This window comes from Scyliorhinus canicula, chromosome 1 (assembly GCF_902713615.1).
Source record: "Scyliorhinus canicula chromosome 1, sScyCan1.1, whole genome shotgun sequence".
In the NCBI taxonomy this organism is placed as follows: Eukaryota; Metazoa; Chordata; class Chondrichthyes; order Carcharhiniformes; family Scyliorhinidae; genus Scyliorhinus; species Scyliorhinus canicula.
In genome coordinates, this window is record NC_052146.1 from 192,040,799 (window position 1) to 192,064,280 (window position 23,482).

Below are 23,482 nucleotides of genomic sequence, written 5' to 3' on the forward strand. Positions count from 1 at the left end.
GGTGAACCCATGGGGGTTTGAGAGACCGAGGGCAAAGGAATCCTCGTACGTTTTCCATGTGCAGCGGGTGTATTCCCAGATAAACCTTTTTCTTATTGACAGGGCGCTGCTGACGGGTGTGGCCGAATCAGAGCACTCGGCAATTGTGGTTTCCGACCACGTGCCGCACTGGGTGGATTTGCAGGGAAGGCCCAATGGCCGCAGTGGAGGTTAGGCTTCTGGCGGATGAGTGGGTTTGTGAGTGGGTGAGGGCTGCCATTCGGGGATATGTGGAGTTGAATGATACGTGGGAAACCACAGCTGCCACACTGTGGGAGGCACTTAAGGCGATAGTTAAGGGGGAATTTATTTCGATCCGGCCACATAGGGAGAGTGCGGAGCATGAGGAGAGGGCGAGACTGGTTGAGGAGATTCTGAGGGTAGATCAGAGGTACTCGGTGGTGCTGGAGGAGGAGTTGTTAAAGGAGAGGCAGAGGCTCCACATGGAGTTTGGGTTAGTGTCCAAGGGACAGGCTGTGGGGCAGTTGCGGAGGGCCAGAGGGGCAGTGTATGAGTACAGGGAAAAGATGAGCCGAATGCTGAGGAAGCAGGCAGCGGCGAGGGAGATTGCTAGGATGAGGGACGAGAGGGGTAAGGTGGTGACAGATCCAGAGAGGGTAAATGGGGCATTTGAAGTCTTCTATAGGAGGCTGACCAACTCGGAGCCCTCAACCAGGGAGGAGGTAATGCAGCGATTCCTGGATGGGTTGGAGTTCCCTGAGGTGGAGAGGGTGCAGCAGCTGGGGCCCCGATTGGGTTGAGAGAGGTGATGGACAGTGTGGGTTCGAAGCAGACATCGGAAGGCCCTGGGCTGGATGGGTTCCCAGTAGAGTTTTATAAGAGGTTTGTTGCAGAGCTGGCTCCGTTGTTGGTGAGGATGTACAATGAGACGAGGGATAGTGGGGAAGTCACCCCCACGTTGTCGCAGGAATCCATCCCCTTAATCTTAAAGAAAGATAAGGACCTGGAGCAGTGTGGCTTGTACCACCCGATATATCTGCTGAATGTTGATGCACAGTTGTTGGCGAAACTGTTAGCATCGCAAATTGAGTACTATGTGCAAGGGGTGATAGCAGAGGACCAGACAGGATTTGTGAAAGGAAGACAGTTGTCAGCGAATGTGCGCAGGCTACTTAATGTAATGATGATGCCCTCAAAGGGGCAGGTGGTAGAAGTAGTGGTGGCAATGCACGCAGAGAAGGTCTTTGATGGGATGGAGTGGGTGTATTTGTTGGAAGTTCTGTGGAGGTTCGGGTTTGGGCAGAGGTTTGTGAATTGGGTTGGCTGTTGTACAGGGCGCCTGTGGTGAGTGTTCAGACGAACTAGATGAGTTTGGGGTGCTTTGGGTGGCATCTTGGGACGAGACAGTGGTGCCCGCACTCCCCGCTGCTTTTTGCCTTGGTGATAGAGGCGTTGGCAATGGCACTTTGGGCGTCGAGGGATTGAGCGGGGAGGGGTTTGCCGAGCATAGAGCTTTGCTATATGCAGACTGTTTGTTATTATATATCTCAGACCCAGTGGGCAGCATTGGAGGGATTGTTGAGATAGTAAGGGAATTTTCCTGGTTTTTGGGGTACAAATTTAACTTGGGGAAGAGTGAGGTGTTCCCCATCAGTGCTAGAGAGCAGGAGAGGAGGTTAGGGAAGTTGCCATTCAGGGTGGTGGGGAAGGGATTTTGGGTATCTAGGAATCCAGTTGGCGCGGAGCTGGGCCCAACTACACAAATTGAATTTGGCACGATTGGTCGAGGAAATGAAGGCGGATTTTAAGAGGTGGGGTGTGTTGCCGCTTTCACTGGCTGGGCATGTGCAGACAGTGAAAATGACGGTGTTAACTCAGTTCTTGTTTGTGTTCCAGAACCTCGCTATCTTTGCTCCCAAGTCCTTTTTCAGCAAGGTTAACAGGATTATTTTGGAATTTGTGTGCGTGGGGAAGACCCCACGGGTGAGGCGGATGTTCCTGGAGAGGGGGTGGGTGTGGGGAGCTGGCGTTGCCAAATTTGATCAATGATTATTGGGCGACAAACATTGCAGTGGTGAGGAAATGGGCGGTCGAGAAGAGATCGGTTTTGGCAGATGGAGTCGGTGTCGTGTAGGGGAATGAGTTTGAGGGCTTTGTTGTTGGCACCTCTTCCGTTCTCACCAATCAGATACTTGAGCCCACTGGTGGTTTCGGTGTTACAGGTGTGGAACCAGTGCAGGCAACATTTTGGGCTGGAGGGCATGTCGTGTGGATGCTGATATGTGACAATATATGTTTGTGCCAGCGGGGCTGGATGTGAGGTTCCGGGGTGGCGGCAGGTGGGGATAGAGTACTTTATGGACTTGTTTACATGGGGTAAGTTTTCGGAGCTGAAGGAGTTGGAGGAAATGTACGAGTTGCCCAAGGGGAAGGGCTTTAGGTACCTGTAGGTGAGAGATATTGTGAGGAGAGAGGTGCCGTCCTTCCAGGGGCTGCTGCCTCCGGTGTTGCAGGACAAGTTGTTGTCGGAGGATGATATAGAGGAGGGTGTCGGATATTTACAAGGATTTGATGGAGAGCGGCGGCACTATGGTTCAGGAGATTAAGCGCAAATGGGAGAAGGAGCTGGGAAGGGAGGTACTGCAGGGATGTGAGTAGAGGCCTTGCGGAGGATGAACGCATCTTCATCGTGTATGAGGTTGAGCCTCATCCAGTTTATTGCTCGGCAACCCCCTCCCCGCTCAATCCCTCGACGCCCTAAGTGCCATTGCCAACGCCTCTATCACCAAGGGCCCACATGACGGAGGTGAGAATGAGCAGGTTCTTTGCGGGAGTGGAAGGCAGGTGGGGGGGTGGGGGGCATGAATAATGGCCACATATCTTGACCTTGTCCAAAACTTTAATAATAATCTTTAATGTCACATTAACACCGCAATGAAGTTACTGTGGAATTCCCTTAGTTGCCACATTCCGGCGCCTGTTCAGATTCTCAGAGGGAGAATTCAGAATGTCCAAATTACCTAATAGCACGTCTTTCAGGATTGTGGGAGGAAACCGGAGCACCAGGAGGAAACCCATGCAGACACAGGGAGAACGTGCACACTCTATACAGACAGTGACCCAAGCCGGAAATCGAACCTGGGACCCTAGAGCTGTGAAGCAACAGTGCTACCCAATGTGCTAACTGAGGGGGTTCTGGCAGGGGTTCTCGGATGTTATCTCTTGTGTGTGGAGGTAGCCCCGAGTCCGGAAGTGGCGGTATTCGGTGCGTCGGAAGACCCGGGAGTCCAGGTGGGGCGAGTTGTTGATGTTTTGGCCTTTGCCTCCTTGACAGCCCGCAGATGGGATTGGGAGCGACCGAAGGCGGGGACGTGGGTGAGTGACCTTGTAGAATTCCTAAGGCTGGAGAAGGTCAAGTTCGCTTTGCGGGTGTCGGTAGAGGGGTTCATCTGGAGGTGGCAACCATTAATTGATTTCTTCAAGGTGGATTGAAGGGTCAACGGGGGGAGGTGGGGTGCTGGGGAGGAGGGGGGTGAGAATAAGGGGGTTAAAATTGGAAAGGCGGGATGTGGTGGGGTGTTGGTATCGGGTGGGTTGGGGATTTGGCTGGTTGTTTAGGTTGATGTTTAGGTCTTCTGATATTTTTGTGTATATATGTAAGAAGCCTTGAATAAAAATATTGTTTCAAAAAAAGGTCTGGAGCTGTCACACATACCTTCTAGCTTTGAACAACGAAGCTTTTACATTTCCTTTCCTGATCTCATCCTCAGCTGTTTTCCACAAATCTCAAAATCTAAACTCTATCCTGTAAACTAACTTTCTGAGCTTCTTTGTTCGGATTAATTTGTTACCAATCAATTATTTTCAGTACTGTTCATTATGGCTATCCAGTCCAAATGTCTAATGATCTTTACAGACTACTTAATTCATACTAAGGAACATCTGATTAGCTTTGCATTCCAACATTCATACTGATTTAACAAAGCTTCAAAGTACGGTTGTTTGTTTTCTTTAACTCCCTTTAATAGTAGTGGGCCTCACAGCCAAACATTACATGGCCAGGAGAATCTTGTCTTCCCTTACATGCAAAAAGGAAGCTTGCAGAATTTAGCAGTCATTTTACTTTGAACATTTTATCGACTTTGCAAAGTGTACTTGTATTATTTGGTCAAACTACAGCAAATGTACTCTTTACGGGCTTCAGCTGGAGCATTGCATGCATCTTTGGGCAACCTACTTTAGGAAGGTCTCAAGGCCTTGATGAGTATACAAAGGAGGTTTGCTGGAAGGTCTTCAGTTAAGCGGTGAGACTGGGGAAGCTGGGATTTTTCTTCTTTGCGCATAGAAGGTTAAGAAAAGATTTGAGTTGGTCCAAATCAGGAATAATTTTGGTGGGGTAATTAAGGAGAAACTGTAACTGGTGTCAGATGGGTCAGTAACTACAAGACATAGATTCAAATTGATTGGCAAAAGAACCAGAGGTAACATAAGGGGACCGTTTTATTAAACCCATTGAATTGTTATGTTGTAGAATGCATTGCCTGCTGAATTTGATAGTAACACTCAAGAAATTGGATAAATATTAGAAAAGAAGAAAAATACAAGGCCAGGTGAAAGAGCAAGAGCATGGGATAAATTGGATACTCTACCAAGAGAAAGCACAGACATGATGGGCTGAAAGTCCTACTCCTGTGTTATATTATTCTACGATTCTGTCTTCCTTTATCCTAATCTTTTTCCTTGTTCTGCAGGACATAAATGATTGCATTTTAGAAAATTACCCAGAATGCAACAACCCTAGGGTGTTCTACATTATTCCATATTTTTGTGGGCAACATCCCAAATGCAGGTGAGCTAAATTCAGCTTTTTTTTCATTTTCTAATTTATTATTACACATCTTTTGAACAAACAAGCTTGAATCTATTGAGAAAGTGCCTTCAGAATGGATCTGTGAACTTAAGACAATGTACCTGGGGTAAAGCCTGAACTTGGATAAGGAATTGGCAAGAACTAATGAAGCAATTAGCATATTCGGTCAGTCAGTTTAGGCTGGAATGATACACTTAAGAGATCGGTGCTGGGGAGATGTACTTAGTGGAGTGTTGCAAGGGTAGGTTCTGGTATAAAATGTCACTGAAATATATAGAGGATAGTCAAAAGGGCTAATGGCTGTCAGCATAATGGCTCAGTGCACTGCTGCCTCACAGCGCCAATGACCGGGGTTCGATTCCAGACCCGGGTCACTTTTGTGTGGCGTTTGCACATTCTCCCGGTGCCTGCGTGGGTCTCATCCCCACAACCCAAAAAGATGTGTAGGGTAGGTGGATTGGCCATGCTAAATTGCCCCTAATTGGAAAAAAATAACTCTCTAAATTTATTTTTTAAAAAGGCAAATGGAATGTTGGACTAGAATACAAAAGGATATGAGTTGTGTTACAGCTATCCAAAACTATAGTTAGATCACAACTGGTATAATGTGATCAGTTCTAGATAGTGCACCGTAGGAATGATGTATTTGTCTTAGAGGGAATGCAATATAGATTAGTTAAATTCAAATTCATACCTGGACTTCCAAGCATTCCATGACACAAACAAGGGTTGAATTCTCTGGAATTTAAAAAAATTAAGGGAGATATGATTAAAGTTAACACGGTCTTGAGGAGAACAGAGAGGGTTGATGGAGATAAACTATTTCAACTGTTTGGGAAGTAGTTTAAGGCAGACCTTTCAAGACTGAAGTTAGGAAATTTGGAACACATTTTCTCAAAGGGCAATTGATGTTCGATCAATTGTTCATTTTAAATCTGATATTGACAAAACCATTGACCAAAGATGCTAAAGGATATGGAGCAAAAGATGGTATGTGGCGTTATGTCACAGATCTGCCAAGATCTCATTCAATACTGGAATAGGCTGGAGGGGTTGAGTGGCCTACTCTTATTCCTATGTTCCCAGAGTCTGCATTCTCTGAGGCATTATAGGAAGACCGAGACAAGTGAGCTGTCAGATAAAATTCAATGCAGGTAAGTTTTAAGGAATATTCAAAACAAAACTGGGAGAATGCTGTCATGTTAGCTGGAGGAGTGGGTGGGAAACTTATGAAACTGATCATAGAATCAATACTCACCATGTTAAGTCATTATAGAGAAGAAATCAACAAAGCAAATAGAATGATGGGTTATTCTGCCAGTACAGTAGAGTACAAGTCTGTGGCCACATGCTGAAGTTGGTGTATCACTCTGGTCAGACAACGCCATGAATACTGTCTTCACTCCTCGTCACAGACATGAGAAGATTATCCAAGCTCTGCTGGGGTGCTGATCAGTTATGTCGGAGGGCTGAGTTATGGGGGAAAGGTTCATAGAGAGCTGATTCTCTGGTCTTGAAAGGAAGTGAATCAAAGTGGAATAGTAAACGTTAGTCCTGATCTTAATTTGACGTTAGACCAGGGCAAGGGGATGTTGCTGTAAACCTGGTAAAATCAAGTCCAGTACTGATACGTAGAAGCAGCTCACCACATAATGATCAATACCAAGAATGGGTTCTAGGGATGGGAAAGGAAGCAAAACCTGTGTCATTCAAGAGGCAGGTGAATGCTGTTCTGGGAGGTGAGGAAACTTTAGATGACAGTAGACGGTCGACCACTATAAGCAGAATGTTCTCCATCATCTGTACTAATCTTGTGATCTAAAACGTCTGTAGTAGAAAATGTCAACCTATGGATTCCATAGAAATTTTGAGAAAAAATTTCTATCTGCAAGAATATTTTCATGATGGGGAACATTGGAATATACAGCCTGCCTGGGCTTCATTTTCTTATCTATTTAACTATAAGTATTTATCATTTCATGACCGATGTTCTGTGTATTAATTACAATTAATTTACATTCAAATTGAGTAACTCAATAGTAATCAGCATTTATTTACACTGCAATGTTCTCAATTTTAAAGGGATCCAGGGGAGTGGGCTCTGCAGAAAGCCAAGGAGAACCTGAATGAGAATTACCTGCTTGTGGGAATTCTAGAAGAGTTGGAAGATGTATTACTTTTACTGGAGCGACTTTTACCACATTATTTCAAAGATGCTAGTGCTGTGTATCATAGTGCAGGTAATGTTTTCTACTGTTTCTATTTGATTAGACTGTTGGAGAATTACAATAGCATTCCTGCACAAATGTTTGGTTAAAAATTGTAACTAATGCAAAATATTGCCTTGTTTCATTTCTATAAATACCACATGTTGCAAGCGCAGCAGACTGGCATTTTACCTGAGCTTCACTTATAATCTGCCTTAATCGGTCGGATCTTTCACCTATCTCTCTAATCTGCCTTAATCGGATCTTAATAATAATTAGTGTCACAAGTAGGCTTACATTAACACTGCTATGAAGTGACTGTGAAAAATCCCCCAGTCGCCACATTCCGGCAACTGTTCGAGTACACTGAGGGAGAATTCAGAGTGTCCAGTTCTCCGAACAGCACATCTTTTGGGAGGAAACAGGAGTACCTGGAGGAAACATACGCAGACACGGGGAGAACGTCAGACTCCGCACAGACAGTGACCTTTCACCTTTCTCTCAAATTTAGGAACAAATTGTAGGTTTGTTTATTGAGATTACTCTTGGGAAGCGTTGCTCGTTATGCTTTCCCTTAATTTGCTCTGTTTTAATTACCTTTGCTCAAGAGTCGCCAGGTATCCTTCTGATACCACCACAGGGTTCAAAGCCGAATACTGATCAATGACTCAATACACCAGTTAGTAAGTTTTAAATCAATACACATTTATTTACACACACAGTCAATTATTACTCATGCATAAACTCTACTCGCTAAACTACAACTACTACTAAAAGCCTATACTTAGCTTCGAGTGGCCCACTCAGTCAGAGGAACAATGTCCGTTGTCCGGTTCTGATACTGCTGGCTTCGAACTGGTACGGAATAGTAGCTAGGAGTGCCTATCTCGTAGCGTGCGTTGACCTTAGACTTACTTGGTTGGTGCTTGGCGGCCTCTCGTCGCTGAGAGCCAAATGCCAAGGTGAAGAGGAGTAAGAGATCTTCCAAGAGCCTCCGAGAGAGCGAACTGACCTTGGAGACTCTGTTTTATAGCCCCCAGGGGTTTTGCGTCCTTCTGGGCAGAACCCGGACTTGGTCCCAATTAATTGGACCATGTCCCAATCGTTCGTATTGATTTTCTCCAATAACGGGGTTGTTCCCTGATCGTTGGGCGGGCCCTATGTAAATGTTGGCCTGCCTTTGTTTTAGCTTCCACTGGCGCCGGGAAGTCTGTCCTAGCACCGATTGTTTCAATGTTTCTTTTTGTCCCCGGAGATAGCTCATTACTATGCTAATGGCTAGTAGTTTCAGTTCTGTCTGGGTTCTGCAAGTCCTAATACACAGGAAACCTTCACCTGTTTGTTTTCTCTAGTGCTGTCCATTATTCCCTGCACTCTTTGCGGGTATCCATTTTGGAATCGGGACGTGGCCACCCCAGGTGGCTACAGAAGAAAGCATGTCAAATGCTTAACATGTTTAAAAGTGAGGGTATTTGAGATTAGTGGTTTTCAACAGTGAAATGGTGGGATAACGTAAATCCATTGGCATAAAGATACATATGTGCAGTTTTGGTCTCCTTATTTACAAAAGACTGCACATGTATTGCAGGCAGTTTACTAGATTGATACCTGGAATGTGCAGGTTGTCTTATGAGGATAGGTTGGACAGAATGAGCTTGTTTCCACTGGAGTTTAGAAGAATGAGGGGTGACTTGATTGAAGTATATAAGATCCTGAACAATCTCATCAAGGTGGATGTGGAAAGGATATTTCCTCTTGTGGGCACTGTTTTAACATTAGGGGTCTGTCTTATAGAACCTCAGATAATGAAGCAGTCCATGTCCAAATGCAGCAAGACCTGGACAATACCCTGGCTTGGGCTACCAAATGGAAAGTTATATGTCTGCCACTAAAGTACCAGGCAATGATCATCTCCTACAGAGATGATCTAACCATCTACAAAGAGGATCTAACCCATTGCCCCTTGACATTCAATGGTATTCCCATCGCTGAATCCCACCCGCCCCCTCGCAGCTCCGACCCCCGTCGCCTGTCCCTCCTGTTTAATGGCACTGCCCTCACCGGGGGCTGCCGTGGGTGCAGCCCTGGATCTACCCGCTGGTGGGGGTGGGGTGCCCCATGAGGGATCCGGTATCCATCCAACCGGTGAGAGGCCCGCACTGAGACAGTGGCCGGGGTGGGTGCCCATCAGCATGGCCACCGTAATGGCGTCCGTGGCATTGGCACTGCCCTGTCGTGGCAGGTGCTTCCCGGCCGCCGCGACTTGAATTCCCCCCCCCCACTGCAGTAGCCAAGGTCCCCCTACGCCGACCGCTACCTCCTCTGGATGCCTTGTCAGCCAGCTGTGGTTAGAACCATGGCATCGGGACTTCGGCCCATCCAGGGCGCAGCATCGTTGGGGGCTCGGAGAATCGCTTGTTGGGCCAACTCCTGCAATTCTCTGGGCCGTGCGGCTCCCGCTGCGATCGCGCGATTTTTGGGAGTGTAGAGATTCGGAAACCAGCGTTGGAGCAGCTTTGCGGGCCATTTCGACGTAAACGCATATTCTGCGCCAACGCGGCCTCGGAGAATCCCGCCCAAGGAATTAGCTGAAAGATAGCTATTTTAAAGGATCAGCTATTGACCAAGAAAAAGGAGGAGGAAAACCCTCTGATTAGGACTAGACAGAATGGGTGCATATCAAAACAGTGGAAAAAGTGCGGCAGAGATTTCCTGGGATATTATCAGATTTTTAAAAAATTACTTTATCAGAGCTACAAAGCCAGAGCTTAGAGTGTGGACAGGGCAAACCCCCAATCCAGCTCCCTCTCTGCTCCAAAAAACAATTCAAATTTAATCGAATCCATGGTCCCCACAAGAGAGACACTCCGGATCCAGGCACCACACCCGACCCCACGCCCATCCTAGCCAAAAAGCCAAGAGGCGATTGAATATTATCAGATTTGAAAGAAGTCGTCTGTAAACAGCTTTGAAATGAGTCATTCAGCCCATCAATTCTATGCTCGTGCTTTTGCCACAAAACAACCTAGATTTAATCGCAGTCGTCTTGCTCCCCATACCGCGCTAATCTACCAAGTCTAATTCCATTCGTCTGCTTACCCCCCATAATCCGTTAATATTCTGAACAATTTAATTCCACACTTTTTCTCCCTACCCATATCCTTCAATATTTTCAGCTAGTTTTGTTCCATTCTGCTCAAAATTCTGAACATTTCTGATGAGATAAATGGGGGGAAACAATTTCCACGTGTAGGTGAATTGGTAACTCAAGGCCATAAATATACGATTATCAAATTAACAAAGGGAAAAGTTAGGAGGATATTTCCTTGCACAGAGGGTTTTTAGGACATAGAAATAGTGATGAGATAGAATCCATAATAGCTTTTAAAAAGGAAAATATTTGAAAATAAAAACAACATAAAAGGAAATGAGATGGGCTTAATGGATTAGCTGTTTTTGGGACCTTTTCCCAGACATGGCATGCACAGTTATGAACAGATTGCAGAACATACTGGCTGCAGGTGGGGGGGGGGGGGGGGGGGGGGGGGGGTAAAATTGACTCAGATCTGTTAACTGAGCTGTAATTGTAGTATAAGGTTATGGCACATATAGGGCACAAGTGAACTCTTCTGAAGAAAGGTGATATGGACTTGAAACCTTTTTTAAAAACATTTTATGAAGGCATTTATGATTTTATAACAATAAAAAATATAAATACAAATGTACACAAAGTTCAGTGCGTAACACATCTCTCCATCTCCCATTGTCCCCGCCTATTCTAAACACAAAATAAGTTAACTCTCCCGCCCCCCCCCCCCGATTTTGGGGCTATGAGTCCCTCCATGGTAATAAGGTCGGTCTCTGGGCTACTAAGGAGAAAAAGGCCAAAACATCAGCCTCTCTCGCCCCCCGGACTCACGGATCTTCCGACACTCCGAAAATGGCCACCTCTGGACTCAGCGCCACCCTAGCTTTTAGTACCGTGGACATGACATCCGCAAATCCCAGCCAATATCTCCTAAGCTTTGGGCATGCCCAAAACATATGGACATGGTTTGCTGACCCTCCCGCACACCTCACACACTTGTCCCCTATCCCAAAACACTTACTCATCTGGGCCACTGTTACACTGTTATGTGTGCCCGGTGAACCACCTTGAATTGTATCAGACTAAGCCTGACACATGATGAGGACGTGTTGACTCTGCTCTGAGCATCCTCCCACAGACCGCCCCCGCACCTCCCCTCCCAGCTCATCCTCCCATTTACGATTTAGCTCACCTATCTGAATTTCCTCCCACTCCATGAGTTCTTTAAAGATATCCAAAACCTTCCCCTCCCCACCCCCATTTTAGAAACAACCTTGTCCTGTATCCCCTGTGGCAGTAGAAGCAGAAAGGTCGCAACCTGCCTTTGTACGAAATCCTTTATCTGCAGATATCGAAACCCCCTTCTTGAAGAGGGACGATTTAATCTTGTTAAAGCTCGCTCTTCTTTTGGCCAGTTCCGCACCAAAGTCCTGGTAAATGTACAGCTCGTTGTCTTCCCATTTGCAGCTCCTCGCCTGCCTGGCCCACCTCAAGATCTGTTCTTTATCCAGGAACTGGTGCATTTGCACCTTCATCACTCTGGGAGGTTCATTCACCCACGGCTTCCTCATAAGCGCTGTATGAGCCCTGTCCACTTGCAGGGGTCGAGCAAACACACCTTCACCAAGCAGCTTACATATGCGCCACGTATGCCCCTGTGTCCGATCCCTCGATGCTCCGGTAGGCCAATGATCCTCAAATTCTGCCTGCGCAACCTGTTCTCCAAATCCTCCACCTTCTCCTGCAGCCTTTTCTGGTGGTCCCTCATCAGATCCATCTCCATTGCCATCGCGGTTAGCTGGTCCTCGTGCTCAGCCACCTTCTCTTCCACCTTCTGGATCGCCAGTCCCTGGGCTTCCAACCTTTGCTCCACCCAATCAATCCCCGTCTTAATCGGGTCCAGGTAGTCCTGTCTTTGCTTGGCGAAACTCTCCTGAAGGAATTTCACCAGCTGCTCTGTTGACCACTGGGCCGGCAGTCCCAGCTCCCAAACCTCCGCCATGTTTTCCTGTGCCGCTGACTCCACTCCCTTCTTTGCCCAACAATCTCTTTTTTGCAGACCACTTCTGGTCCACGACTCCATAAACTGGTGGAGGATTCCTCTTCTCTGCCTCACCAGTCTCCAAATTTACCGGTCAAATCCCCCATAAATTGGGGGGAAAGGTCCACCCTGAGCAGGAGCTACCAAATAAGTGACCTCTCACTCCATGGCCGCCACCGTAAGTCATGGACTTGAAATGTTAACTCTGTTTCTCTCTCCACAGATGCAGCCAGGCCTACATTTTTGCAGCATTTTCTGTTTTTATTTTATATTAGTGTTAATGTGGGACTGATTACAGTGATATGAGAGGACCAGTTGAATGTTGGACACAGCCTTGTGCACCAGTAAATATAGAGGCAGTCCCCTTTACTGTATGTGTATAAATAGTTCTAAGAGTCAAAGAAATATGGAGTCTGGGCTCGATCTGAAAAAGTTTATAAACCACTAAGGTCTAAGAAACTCAGAAAAAGTCAGGTTAATAGCTTTTGGAACTGGCTTGGTGAACGTGAGGAAGAAGTCAACCTAATGCAAGGCATTGATGAATCTTCAAGCAGCTTTGATGAAATAGTGAAAGCCTTTGATAAATATTTTAATCTTCAAATTGTGGAGTGCACTGAGTTTAAAACGAGGGATTATAAAGCTATGAAAGGGAAAAAAGGACATGATCCAAGCAAACCGCACAAGAGCACCAGGCACCAGAGAGGCAAATAACTCTCCATATGTTTCAAAAATATATATTTGGGAAGCCTGACATATTACCCAAACTGTAACAGTAGGTGGCAGCGCGGAGCAAGCAACTGACTGAATGAAAGAAATCAATTTGATGAAGCCCAAAATACACACATCATGCAAAAGGAACATTAAATAAGGTTGGAAAATGTTTGCATCAAAGCTGAATTGGAAGATTTGAAACATAGAATTCAAGCTGGGTATATACCTTTGAAAATGAAATGAAAATCGCTTATTGTCACAAGTAGGCTTCAATTAAGTTACTGTGAAAAGCCCCTAGTCGCCACATTCCGGCGCCTGTCCGGGGAGGCTGGTACGGGAATCGAACCGTGCTGCTGGCTTGCTGGGTCTGCTTTAAAAGCCACCGATAGCTCAGTGAGCTAAACCAGCCCCTGCATGATAAACTGAAGTCTTCACTGAACCAAACTGCTCAAGATCTGAACAAATAAATTTGTTCACAAAGGTACCTGCAGGAAATAACAACTCTGAACTCAATTATTAGAAAATCAAAGCGAGCGTTGGGAAAGCTCAATCAGAAATTACAGCAGGCAGAAAATGCTTTAAAATGTTGTGACCTTGAAAGAATCTTTGAGGAACCAGTACGAGCCCCTGGGAAAACATGAGTTTAAAAGTTGAATACTATTCCTGAAAACACTGTTGGAGCCATCAGTAGTAACAAAGCAATGCACTGAAGCACAGAGTGAGAAAGCAAGGTCTGAACAGGAAAGTAAACCATTGAAAGAACATCTGACTATCCTTCAAGATCAAATTCAAAAACAGTGCATGATCTTTCAGCAGAATGAAGAAATAAAAACTGCCTTGAACAGCAGAATGCAGGGATACAGAATAAAATCAATGAGACTCTGTTAAATTCCAATAAAACTCAAGACGAAGTAATTGCACTTAACAGTAAAAAGGAAAACCTACTAAAGGACCTTCATACACTACAGGATCCCTCAGATCAAAGTTTGTTCTTCTGGAAAATTACAAAGTAAAGTATAATGAATTTAATGTCACTCTGAAGGAACTGATGAAGATTCTAGCAGAAAAAACTCTGGAATGTTCTATATTCCAGAAGGAAGCCAAGAGATGCAAGAAAGAGATGTCAGCTGAAGAAAATGATTGAACATTTGGAAGAAAACTTGGGAAAACATTACGTTTCCAAAGAGCTATATTAACAGATGAAAATTAAGAATCTAGAACGGCAAGAGCAAGTAGAACGTCCCACACGAAAGAGTGAAGAGTTGCAGGAGTGCAATTACAGAATGTGAGCTTGAAAGTTAGCACAGAGGAATAATGCTCTGCAAAAAAACCCTGATCAGCGTAAAGAACCAACTTTCGTGTGCGACAGATGAGTTTGTAAAGGAAAAAACAGAACTGATAGGCTGGAATGCCACTTCCAGAAAGAGGACTTAAAATGCTTAAATGATGATCTTACAGGTGCACATTCAACAAAGAAAAATCTTCAATTAAAACTTTATGAAGTTCAAGCATCAAAAGTTTAGAATAAGCACCATTTAAAATGCCTGGAACAGGAGGAAGAATTACTGACGCATCAGAACAGTTGCTTGAAAGCAGAACTAAAAACGAAAACTGATGAATTTCTTGAACTTCCACCCTCGTTGCTCAATGAGGTTGTAAAAGAAGCCATGTTCAAATAAATGCATCTTTTATATTCTGTGTGTTTGATATGAATAATTACATATTAGCAGGGCTGTATAAATGTGTTACTGTATCTATATCATTTTACTAGCCTTACATATAATATCACACTTTCTTTAGGTGAGTCATATCCCAGGTGGAGGGGTTTCTGTTCACAAATTATCTCCTAGAGTTATAGGGGCCTACAGCACAGAAAAGGCACTTCGGTCTATTGTGTCTGCGCCAGTCAAAAACAACCACCTAACTATTCTATCCCATTTTCTAGCACTTGGCCCATTGCCATATGCTTTGGCATCACAAGTGCACATCTAAATACTTCTTAAATGTTATGATGGTCTCCACCTCCACCACCTTTTAAGCCAGTGAGTTCCAGACTCCCACCACCCTCTGGGTGAAAAGGTTTTTCTTCACATCCCATTTAAACCTGCCCTTATCTTGAATCTATGCCCCCTGGTCTTTGATCCTTCCACCAAGGGGAAACGTTTCTTCCTGTATACTCTATCTATGCCCCTGATAATTTTATACATCTCAATCATGTTTCCCCCTCAGTCTCCTCTGCCCCAAGGAAAACAATCCCAGTCTATCCAATCTCTCTTCATGACTAAGACTCTCCAGCCGAGGTAACATACTGGTAAATCTCCTCTGCACCCTGTCCAATGCTATCACATCCTTCCTATAATATGGATTCCAGAACTGCACACAATACTCTGGCTGTGGCCTAACCAGCATTTTATACAGTTCCAGCATAATTCCCTGCTCTTAAACTCTATGCCTCGGCTAATAAGGCATATGCCTTCTTAACGACTTTACCCACCTGCCCTGCGCCTTTAAGGGACTGTTGTACGTGCACACCAAGGTCCCTCTGATCCTCGGTGCTTCCCAGGGTCCTGCCATTCATCATGTATTCCCTTGCCTTGTTTGTCCTGCTCAAGTGCATCACCTCACACTTATCCAGTTTAAATTCAATTTGCCGCTGATCAGCCCATCTGACCAACCTGACTATACCCTCCTGTAATCTAAGACTATCCTCCTCACTATTTACTACCCCACCATATTTTGTATCATCTGTGAACTTACTGATCAACCCTCCTACATTCAAGTCTAAATCACTTGTATAAACCACAAACAGCAAGGTCCCCAACACTGATCCCTGTAGGATCCCAGTGGATACAGGTTTCCAATCAGGAAAACACTCCTCGTCCAGGCTGCTGTTGCCACTCAGCCAATTCTGGATCCAATTTGCCAAATTTCCTTGGATCCCATGAGTTCTTACCTTCGCTAACAGTCACCCATGTGGGACCTTATCAAAAGCCTTTCTGAAATCCAAGTAGATTACGTCAAATGCATTGCCCTCATCTACACACCTGGTCACCTCTTCGAAAAACTCAATCAAGTTGGTCAGGCATGACCTCCCCTTAATAAAACCATGCTGATTGTTCTTGATTAATCCCTGTCTCTCCAAATACAGATTAATTCTGTCTCTCAGAATTGTTTCCAGTAGTTTCCCCACCAATGAAAATAGACTGACGGACCTGTAATTTCCTGGTTTATCCCTTACTTCCTTCTTGGAATAATGGTACCACATTGGCTGTCCTTTGGCACCTCTCCAGTGGCCAGAGACCACATTGGCAGTCCTTCGGCACCTCTCCAGTGGCCAGAGAGGAATTGAAAATTAATGTATCTGAGCTCATTTGAAATTGTTCTTGTGCCATTGCAAATGCCCATGTATAAAACTTACTGTATAGACACCAGTTTGGGTTTGGAAGTATCAACTAGTTTGTGTCTGTGCCTGAGGAGAAAATGAGTTAACCGCTCTGTTGAAGAGTGCAAGCTCTATATTATCTCGTGCCACCATTTACCTGTTATTTTAATAACTCGCTTTTGTAGTTTATAGTGAATGCCACATAGAATGTTTCATTTTCCATCTTTTGAAATCCGAGACAACATGAGTGCTTGTGACATGTACCATAAATTTTAAAACAGTGAGTTTCTGTTTGAGCCTTCAGGAAAACTGCAATACTGTACTAGGTATTGTATGTATAAATTTGCAGTGCTCTTCTCTGAAGCAAAGGCTTACTAACAGGAGTTTTACACAGAGATTAAGAGAAATATGTGCCACAAATCTGAGACTTATTAGGAAGGGTTCACAGAAGAGTGACTAGACCTTTGGGAACTATGTTATGAATAAACTCTTCTGTGTTGGAAAATAACATTGTGGAACATAATACAGGTAAAGATAAGATTCAGCCAAACTCACTGTTTAATTTGGATGCCGGAGCCATGGCTAAAGAACATGAGTCCAGAATTCACATTCCTCAAACAAGGTTTAAAGGCTAGAAAACCCACCTCGCCCACTGGATAGTGGAACAGAAATTTGACAGAACCTAACTGGATATGGAATCAGCTGGAGCTTTAACAGGAATTCAATTCATGTCAGTAAACCTATTCTGGCTTGTAATTTAAAGGGAGATCTTTCAGTGGCACAGGATCAGAGACTGGAAGACTAGAAAATCTGCCTTGGTGTCAGTCAGTTGGTACCACTTCCGCCTCTGAGTCAGAAGGTTGAGAGCTTCTGTATCACTCCAGATACTTGAGCACAAAAATATAGGCTGACAGTCTAATGAGGTTCTGAGAGTGCTGCACTGTCAGTCTTATGGATGAGACATTAAACTGAGACCCTGGGCGGGATTCTCCGCACCGAAACGGCGATTGGCATGGGGGCGGAGAATGGCCGTTGACTCCAAAATCTGTCTCAATGCCGCTCCCGTGAATCATCACGCGCGGGCGGTCTACGCGAGTCGGGGGTCATTTACAGCGATTCTCCGATGTAAATTGGCCGAGTTCCCGAAAACGTGGGTCTCTCATGGTCCCACCCGTCAGGAACTCGGTGTGGTGGCTGTGGACTCAGTCTGCGGCCACCCTGGTGTGGATCGCACGCGCGATCTCGGGGGGGGGGGGGGATTTTGTTTTGGTACCGGTCCGCGGTATGGGTCCACCATGTCACGCAGGGTGGCTGACGCAGGCCGCTGTCGTGCGCATGCGCCGACCCCAACCGGACGTGCAGGGCCCCGTATCGGCAGCCGAAGCTACGAGGACTAATCTAGGGTCGGCTAGCCCTCTGCAGGTAGGAGAGTCACTCTGGACTTTCTTCAGGAAAGCCCAGAGCTGATTCGGTGCGTTTTTACGCTGGAGTGGGGACATATTGGAGAATCCTACCCCCTGACTATTCTCTCAGATGGATGTAAAACATTCTGTGGCACTATTTTGAAGAGGAGCAGGGAGATATCTTTGGTGTCCTGGTCAATTTACCCCTCAATCAATTAGAATAAAACAAACAATCTGGTAATTAGTACATTGCTGTTTGTGGGAGCATGCTGTGTAGGTAAATTAGCTCCTATGTTTCCTATGGTTAGGATGTGGAATGGACTGCCTATGTGATAGTGGAGTCGGACACTTTAGGAACGTTCAAGCGGTTATTGGATAGGCACATGGAGCACACCAGAATGACGGGGAGTGGGATAGCTTGATCTTGGTCTCGGGCAATGCTCGGCAGAACATCGAGGGCCGAAGGGCCTATTCTGTGTTGTACTGTTCTATGTCTATATTATAACAGTGCCTACATTTCAGAGTACTTCATTGACTATAAAGCGTTTTAGGGTCATCCTGAGGTCATGAAAGGTGCAAGTTAAATGCAAGTTGTTTTTTCTTTAGATTCAGACAGCCGGAACAGTCTCGCATTAAAGTTGAGCATAATTTCTCAGTAGGCCTTTTAACCAGAGAACAACATTGCAAAAGCATTGCAACTTCATATAAGTATTGTAATGAATGTAAACAAACCTAGCTTAATTTTTCTTCATATACTATAAGATTGGAGGAGTGCTGCTTTTGCCTACCTGTAGCGAGACCAACTGAAGCTCTGTAAACAATGAAGCCTTTAAAGTATCCAAAACTATTTAAAAAAAATCAAGTTTAGAACTGGCTGCTTCTATCGATTCTCATAACTTTAATAAAATAATTTTTCTCTTTTGTAGAGATTTTTATTTCTTGCTTCTCTTATTCTGGAAGAGGCAGGAACTACAGAGTCTTCGGGGTGGGTGTCACTCTCAACCAGTACCCAGCACTGGCGACTGCTGGGAGTGACGAAAAACTTGAAATGCAGTCCAGACCATAGCATTGATAATCATGGGACTGCACAGGGGAACAGCATTAGGTAGAAATATGATCATTAACAGAGATTCAGTAGTTAGGAGGTTAGACAGGGGACTTCCGGTGGCAGCATGTAGGAGGAAGTCGCACATTGGATGGCTCCTGCTCGAGACTTGATTTTTTAGAATTTAATGCCAGGTCCCAGGGGCAATTTCTGGTTAAATAACTGCAGGAAGTGTAGCCATCTAAGATGGCCACCTGCAAAGGACCATGGGAATTATGGCCAACCCAGAACTCAGACAGATACAGAGCCTATGTGTATTTGAAACATAGGTAACTAGATCTGATCAAAATCCCCCGCTCGTTTGCATTTTAATGGCCCATTTGCCCAGGTCGATAGAACTCCAATCAAGCAACCGGTACAGCCACAGACTGATCGGCACCACTCCCTTTACTCAGAAAACCCAACTGCCAAGGTCAATGACCGCTAAGAACCCTCCCAGCTACCAAAGCACTCGTCCCTTTATTGGCCGAAATCGAAGACAGTGATCAGAGCCCTGTCGAACTATTGGGTCCATGGTTAAGGACCGCCCCAAAGAGCGCAAAATCCCAGAGGGATAAAAGAGAGCACAGCCACGTGTTCTGTCTCTTGGATCCGGCCTGTGCCACCCAATTGTAGCAGGAACAGCCGGCCAAGTTCAAGACCAACGATCGCTACCTGACCGATGAGCCCAGCAGAGACAGAGCCACTTTCTTTGAGCCACCCAAGTGAAATCCAGATAAAGGCCTTATCCATTTGCACAGTGCCGGTCGCCCTGAAGTTAAGTTTAGGTTATTGTAGCTGATAGGTGTAGTTTAACTCGTAGTAGATATTGTGTTTGCATGTCGAGGTAACTCTTGTGTATGTAAATAAACCATCTTTTGAACGAACTAACTGGTTATGTGGTCATTTGATCGATATAAGGGAAGACTTGTGGTTCAATAACATTATCATTAATATTAGCAACAGTATTGGTGGTGCTGTTGGGATCAAAACGAGCAACAGAAGATATAAGGAAGAAAGATGTCCAAAACCCAAAAGAGATTTGAGGAAGGAGATGATGGCAGTATTGAAGGAGGTGATTGCCCCGGTGAAGGCAGCAGTGTCGAGGGCATCGGCAAAATTGCAAGATCAGGGTGAGATACTGAAGGGAGTGGAAGAGGCCTTGTCGCAACACAGTGATTAACTCACCTCAATGGGTGAGGAGCTGCAGAGGGTGATGGAGCCCAACAAAGGTCTGCGAGCCAAGTGGAGGACCTGGAAAACAGATCAAGGCGGCAAAATCTGAGGATCGTGGGCCTGCCCGAAGGGGTGGAGGGTCCGAGGCCGACGGAGTCGTTTGCCAAGATGTTGGGGGAGGGGGAAGATCCCTCTTGGTACGAACTGGATCGGGTTCATAGGGCGTGGAGGCCAAAACCAAAGGCGAATGAGCCGCCAAGAACAATGATTATTCGTTTCCGTAGGTACTGCGTGAAGGAGAAGGTCCTGCATTGGGCAAAGTAGAAGCGGGAGGTGTGAGGAAATGAACAGAAAAGCATAATGGGTTGTTAGGCCAAGTTAGGAGTAATATTTTACTGCAGTAGAATAAGGAGTTAGATTAGTGGGCTTTTAAACATCAACTGGGATTCAAGGCAGGAAGAGGGGGATGGGCAGTCACTAGGACCATTTCTTTGTGCCAGGGATACTGGGAAAAGGGGCCTCAGGCCAGGTTAAGGAATGTGGGGAAAGCCTATGAGAGCTTTGCATTTGCACCATTGCCTTATTTGGTCGTAAGTATGTGAAACTTGATGCAACTTGAATGTATATGAAATGAGATGGTTTTTTCCCTTTGTCTGCACTCTGGCTGTTGAAGATCCAGGAGACTTGGTTGTGTCCTGCTCTCCCAACAGAGTGAGTCACCCAGCTAGCTGGTTAAAATAAACAATAATTGATACCCGCAAATCCGTCTCAAATTTTATTGAGCCCAGACTGGCAGCAAAAGAATCAGGATTGTCATTTGGTGCCGAAACCCGGGATTTCTCCAGACGATCACCTCTCATCTGCGAAATCAGAATTGGACTGATCTCTAGGAAGGGGAAAGAGGAAATGGGCCCACAAAATGAGTAGCTGGAAAATTGCCATGTTGATTTTCCTCTCTCTCGTATTCTGATTACAGCCTAATCACTCGCATTTGATCAGGTAAGATCGTCTCGACGAAATCAAAGGTCAGTCTGGCGGATTAGAAGAATTAATTTCAGTCGATGCTGGTACGACTGAGGGGTTGAACATGATTGAATGAATATGGAGTAACAATTCAGCTGGTGACTGTTGGAATGTTGCCTCGTCAGTCAGTTGCATGTGAGCTGAAAATTAAAATTGGTTATATTAAATTACACTTTAATTCGGTTAAGGTCTTTAACGGATTGATGGAATGTCACAGAGACAATTCAGTAAAGACCGCTGATGGAATGTTCTGGAGACAATTCAATTCCGTACAATTAGAATTGGCTAAGTTAAAATTTATTGTTGGGAGATATGTTTTTTTTGAGTGAAACAAAGAATTGGGAGATGAATGGCCACCAGGGGGAACCAGAGACTTGGGAAGTTTAGAACCGTATCGGAGAACTCTCAGGATTTTCTAAAATTCTATTCTGGTTTCTTTGAAAAATTCAAACTTTTATTGTTCGGTTGGTTGAGATGAATGAAAGTATAATGATTTGAATTCCTTTTGTTTGAATGGAGATCTCCAACGAATGAATGAGTCCGTTTAATAAGAATTTGTGAACATCCTCTGGTATTCCTAGTTTTTAAAATGTTGTGTTTTGCAAAACGAAGTTGCACATCAATTAGGAGGTATACTCGGCCGTTAAAGTGAGATTTAAAACGGGGTAAGTATTTGAAAGTTCTTTAGAAAATCAGTAATAACGATTAACATTGTGGGAGTTAATTAGAACATAATTCTCAGGAAGTAAACAAAAAGAAAAATCAAAATGTATAAATTGGGATTTGTAAATGATTAGTTTCAAATCGGCATAGTCTTGGCTGCCAAAAAATTAATTAAAAAATAAGAGAACAAAGGCATTCTTTGTTAGTGAAGACTAGGCATTTGGTGTGCGCCATGTGCTCCTTTGTTAGAGGTAGCCATGATGCACCTACAATTAAAAATTTTGTTCGGTGTATTCCAAATTTGTAGAGATTTCAGTATTTTCTCTGGAAACTCACTACACATCAAATCTCCTGATCGTGGATTTTTTATTTTTTTTGGACTACATTGCAGATGGAGCTTTAAGGAATAAAGATATGGGACCGGAGCTTAGATTAGGAGTATTACTTGCAGTATCAGGAAATGAGAATCCGATGGCAGGGAAAGATTAATAAAAATAGATGCAAAAAAAAAGAAAAAATTAAGATATAAACACCAATTGATAACTAGAGGAGATAAGGAAAGCAACATTAGTAATACCTTTGGCACTAAACATTACGTATACTGTAAATTGCCACAAGGATATGTTAATTCCCCGAACCACTTTCAGGCAATAGTAAGGGAGCTGATTAAACATGATTTGGCTTTAGTATATATTGATGATGTGTTAATTAGAGATGATGATCAGGGGGACACATGTTGAAAGAGTGACCAAAATTATTAAAATACTTAGTGAAGTAGGATTTAAAATAGGGTTAAAGAAATGCCAGATTGGCAGGAGCGAAGTTGACTATTTAGGGTATTCAGTGTCAAAGGGAGGCCAGTGTTGGGATGAGAGAGAAAGTTATTAGAATCACAGCGTCTGTTTCACGAAACGGGGTTCAGCAAATCATGAGAACTTTGGGGTATTTGAGACACTGAGGGAAGAATGGTCATGAGAGTATGCAGGCCCTCTTTTTCCTCGGAGCAGCAAAAGTAATTTGTACTTTTAATCACAGCTGATAGAAGCACAGGGGAAGTTGCATTAGAGAATTGGTCCCCAGTTTAAAATGATTCATTGTGAACATAATGAAACATCATGTCAAAGGTGTGGCACGTCCTGTAGCCCAGTAGTTTGGTCAAGGAGTAATCATATGAAGCCTAGGAGAATGACAGATACAGCGTAGTCAGACAATTTGATATTGCATTTAGAACAATAGAAATGGGGAAATGCTTCGGCTCAAAGCAATACTGGTGATTGGTTTGTGATGACCTGGGGACGTAAAATTAGCCTAACAGTGCTTAGAGACTGTATCACTGCAATTATGCCGTGCCACAGGATAGATCATATCCCCCAACCGCTCGGACAAGGGAAAAAGGAATGTTTGGGTGTGGGTGTCAGGATGCCAGTGAATTGAAACCTGTTAGCAGCATCGATAGGACAGGTGATACAGTGAAAATGTCATGTTCGGAACTTAGCTTTCAAAAACTCCTGTCACAATCAGAATTTAAAACATTGAAGTAGATGCAGTAGCAATATCCGAAATGTATCAGCGGAAGTTTCGACCTGATTGAATCACTGAATTAGAAAAAGAGGAATGGTGGCAATGGAAATCCGGAAGTCCTGGAGAAGGTACTTCTGGAATATCCAAGCAAGGATAGGAAGATACAAATCAAGAAATAGGGCCCTCTCTGCCTTTGACCTGTTCATTTGGGTTTCAGATGAAGCAACAATAATACAGATGACGAACCTGAACAACACTCCGGAGAAGAATGTTTCAGACAGTATGGGGGAAAACTAATGGTACAATTGGCTAC

General features: G+C 44.5%; 1 protein-coding gene across 3 annotated transcripts in view; it reads left to right on the forward strand.

Annotated features, from left to right (window-relative positions):
- Positions 1 to 23,482, forward strand: part of usta (uronyl 2-sulfotransferase a) — a 109,892-nt gene that overhangs the window by 63,736 nt on the left and 22,674 nt on the right. For 2 of the 3 annotated variants that reach the window (XM_038805273.1, XM_038805265.1), the window contains 2 exons: positions 4,752 to 4,849; positions 6,953 to 7,110. In XM_038805273.1, the coding sequence (XP_038661201.1) occupies positions 4,752 to 4,849; positions 6,953 to 7,110 (256 nt within the window). Of the gene's footprint in view, positions 1 to 4,751; positions 4,850 to 6,952; positions 7,111 to 12,429; positions 14,614 to 23,482 lie in introns of those variants that run through there. The other variant, XM_038805274.1, reaches the window with a different exon arrangement.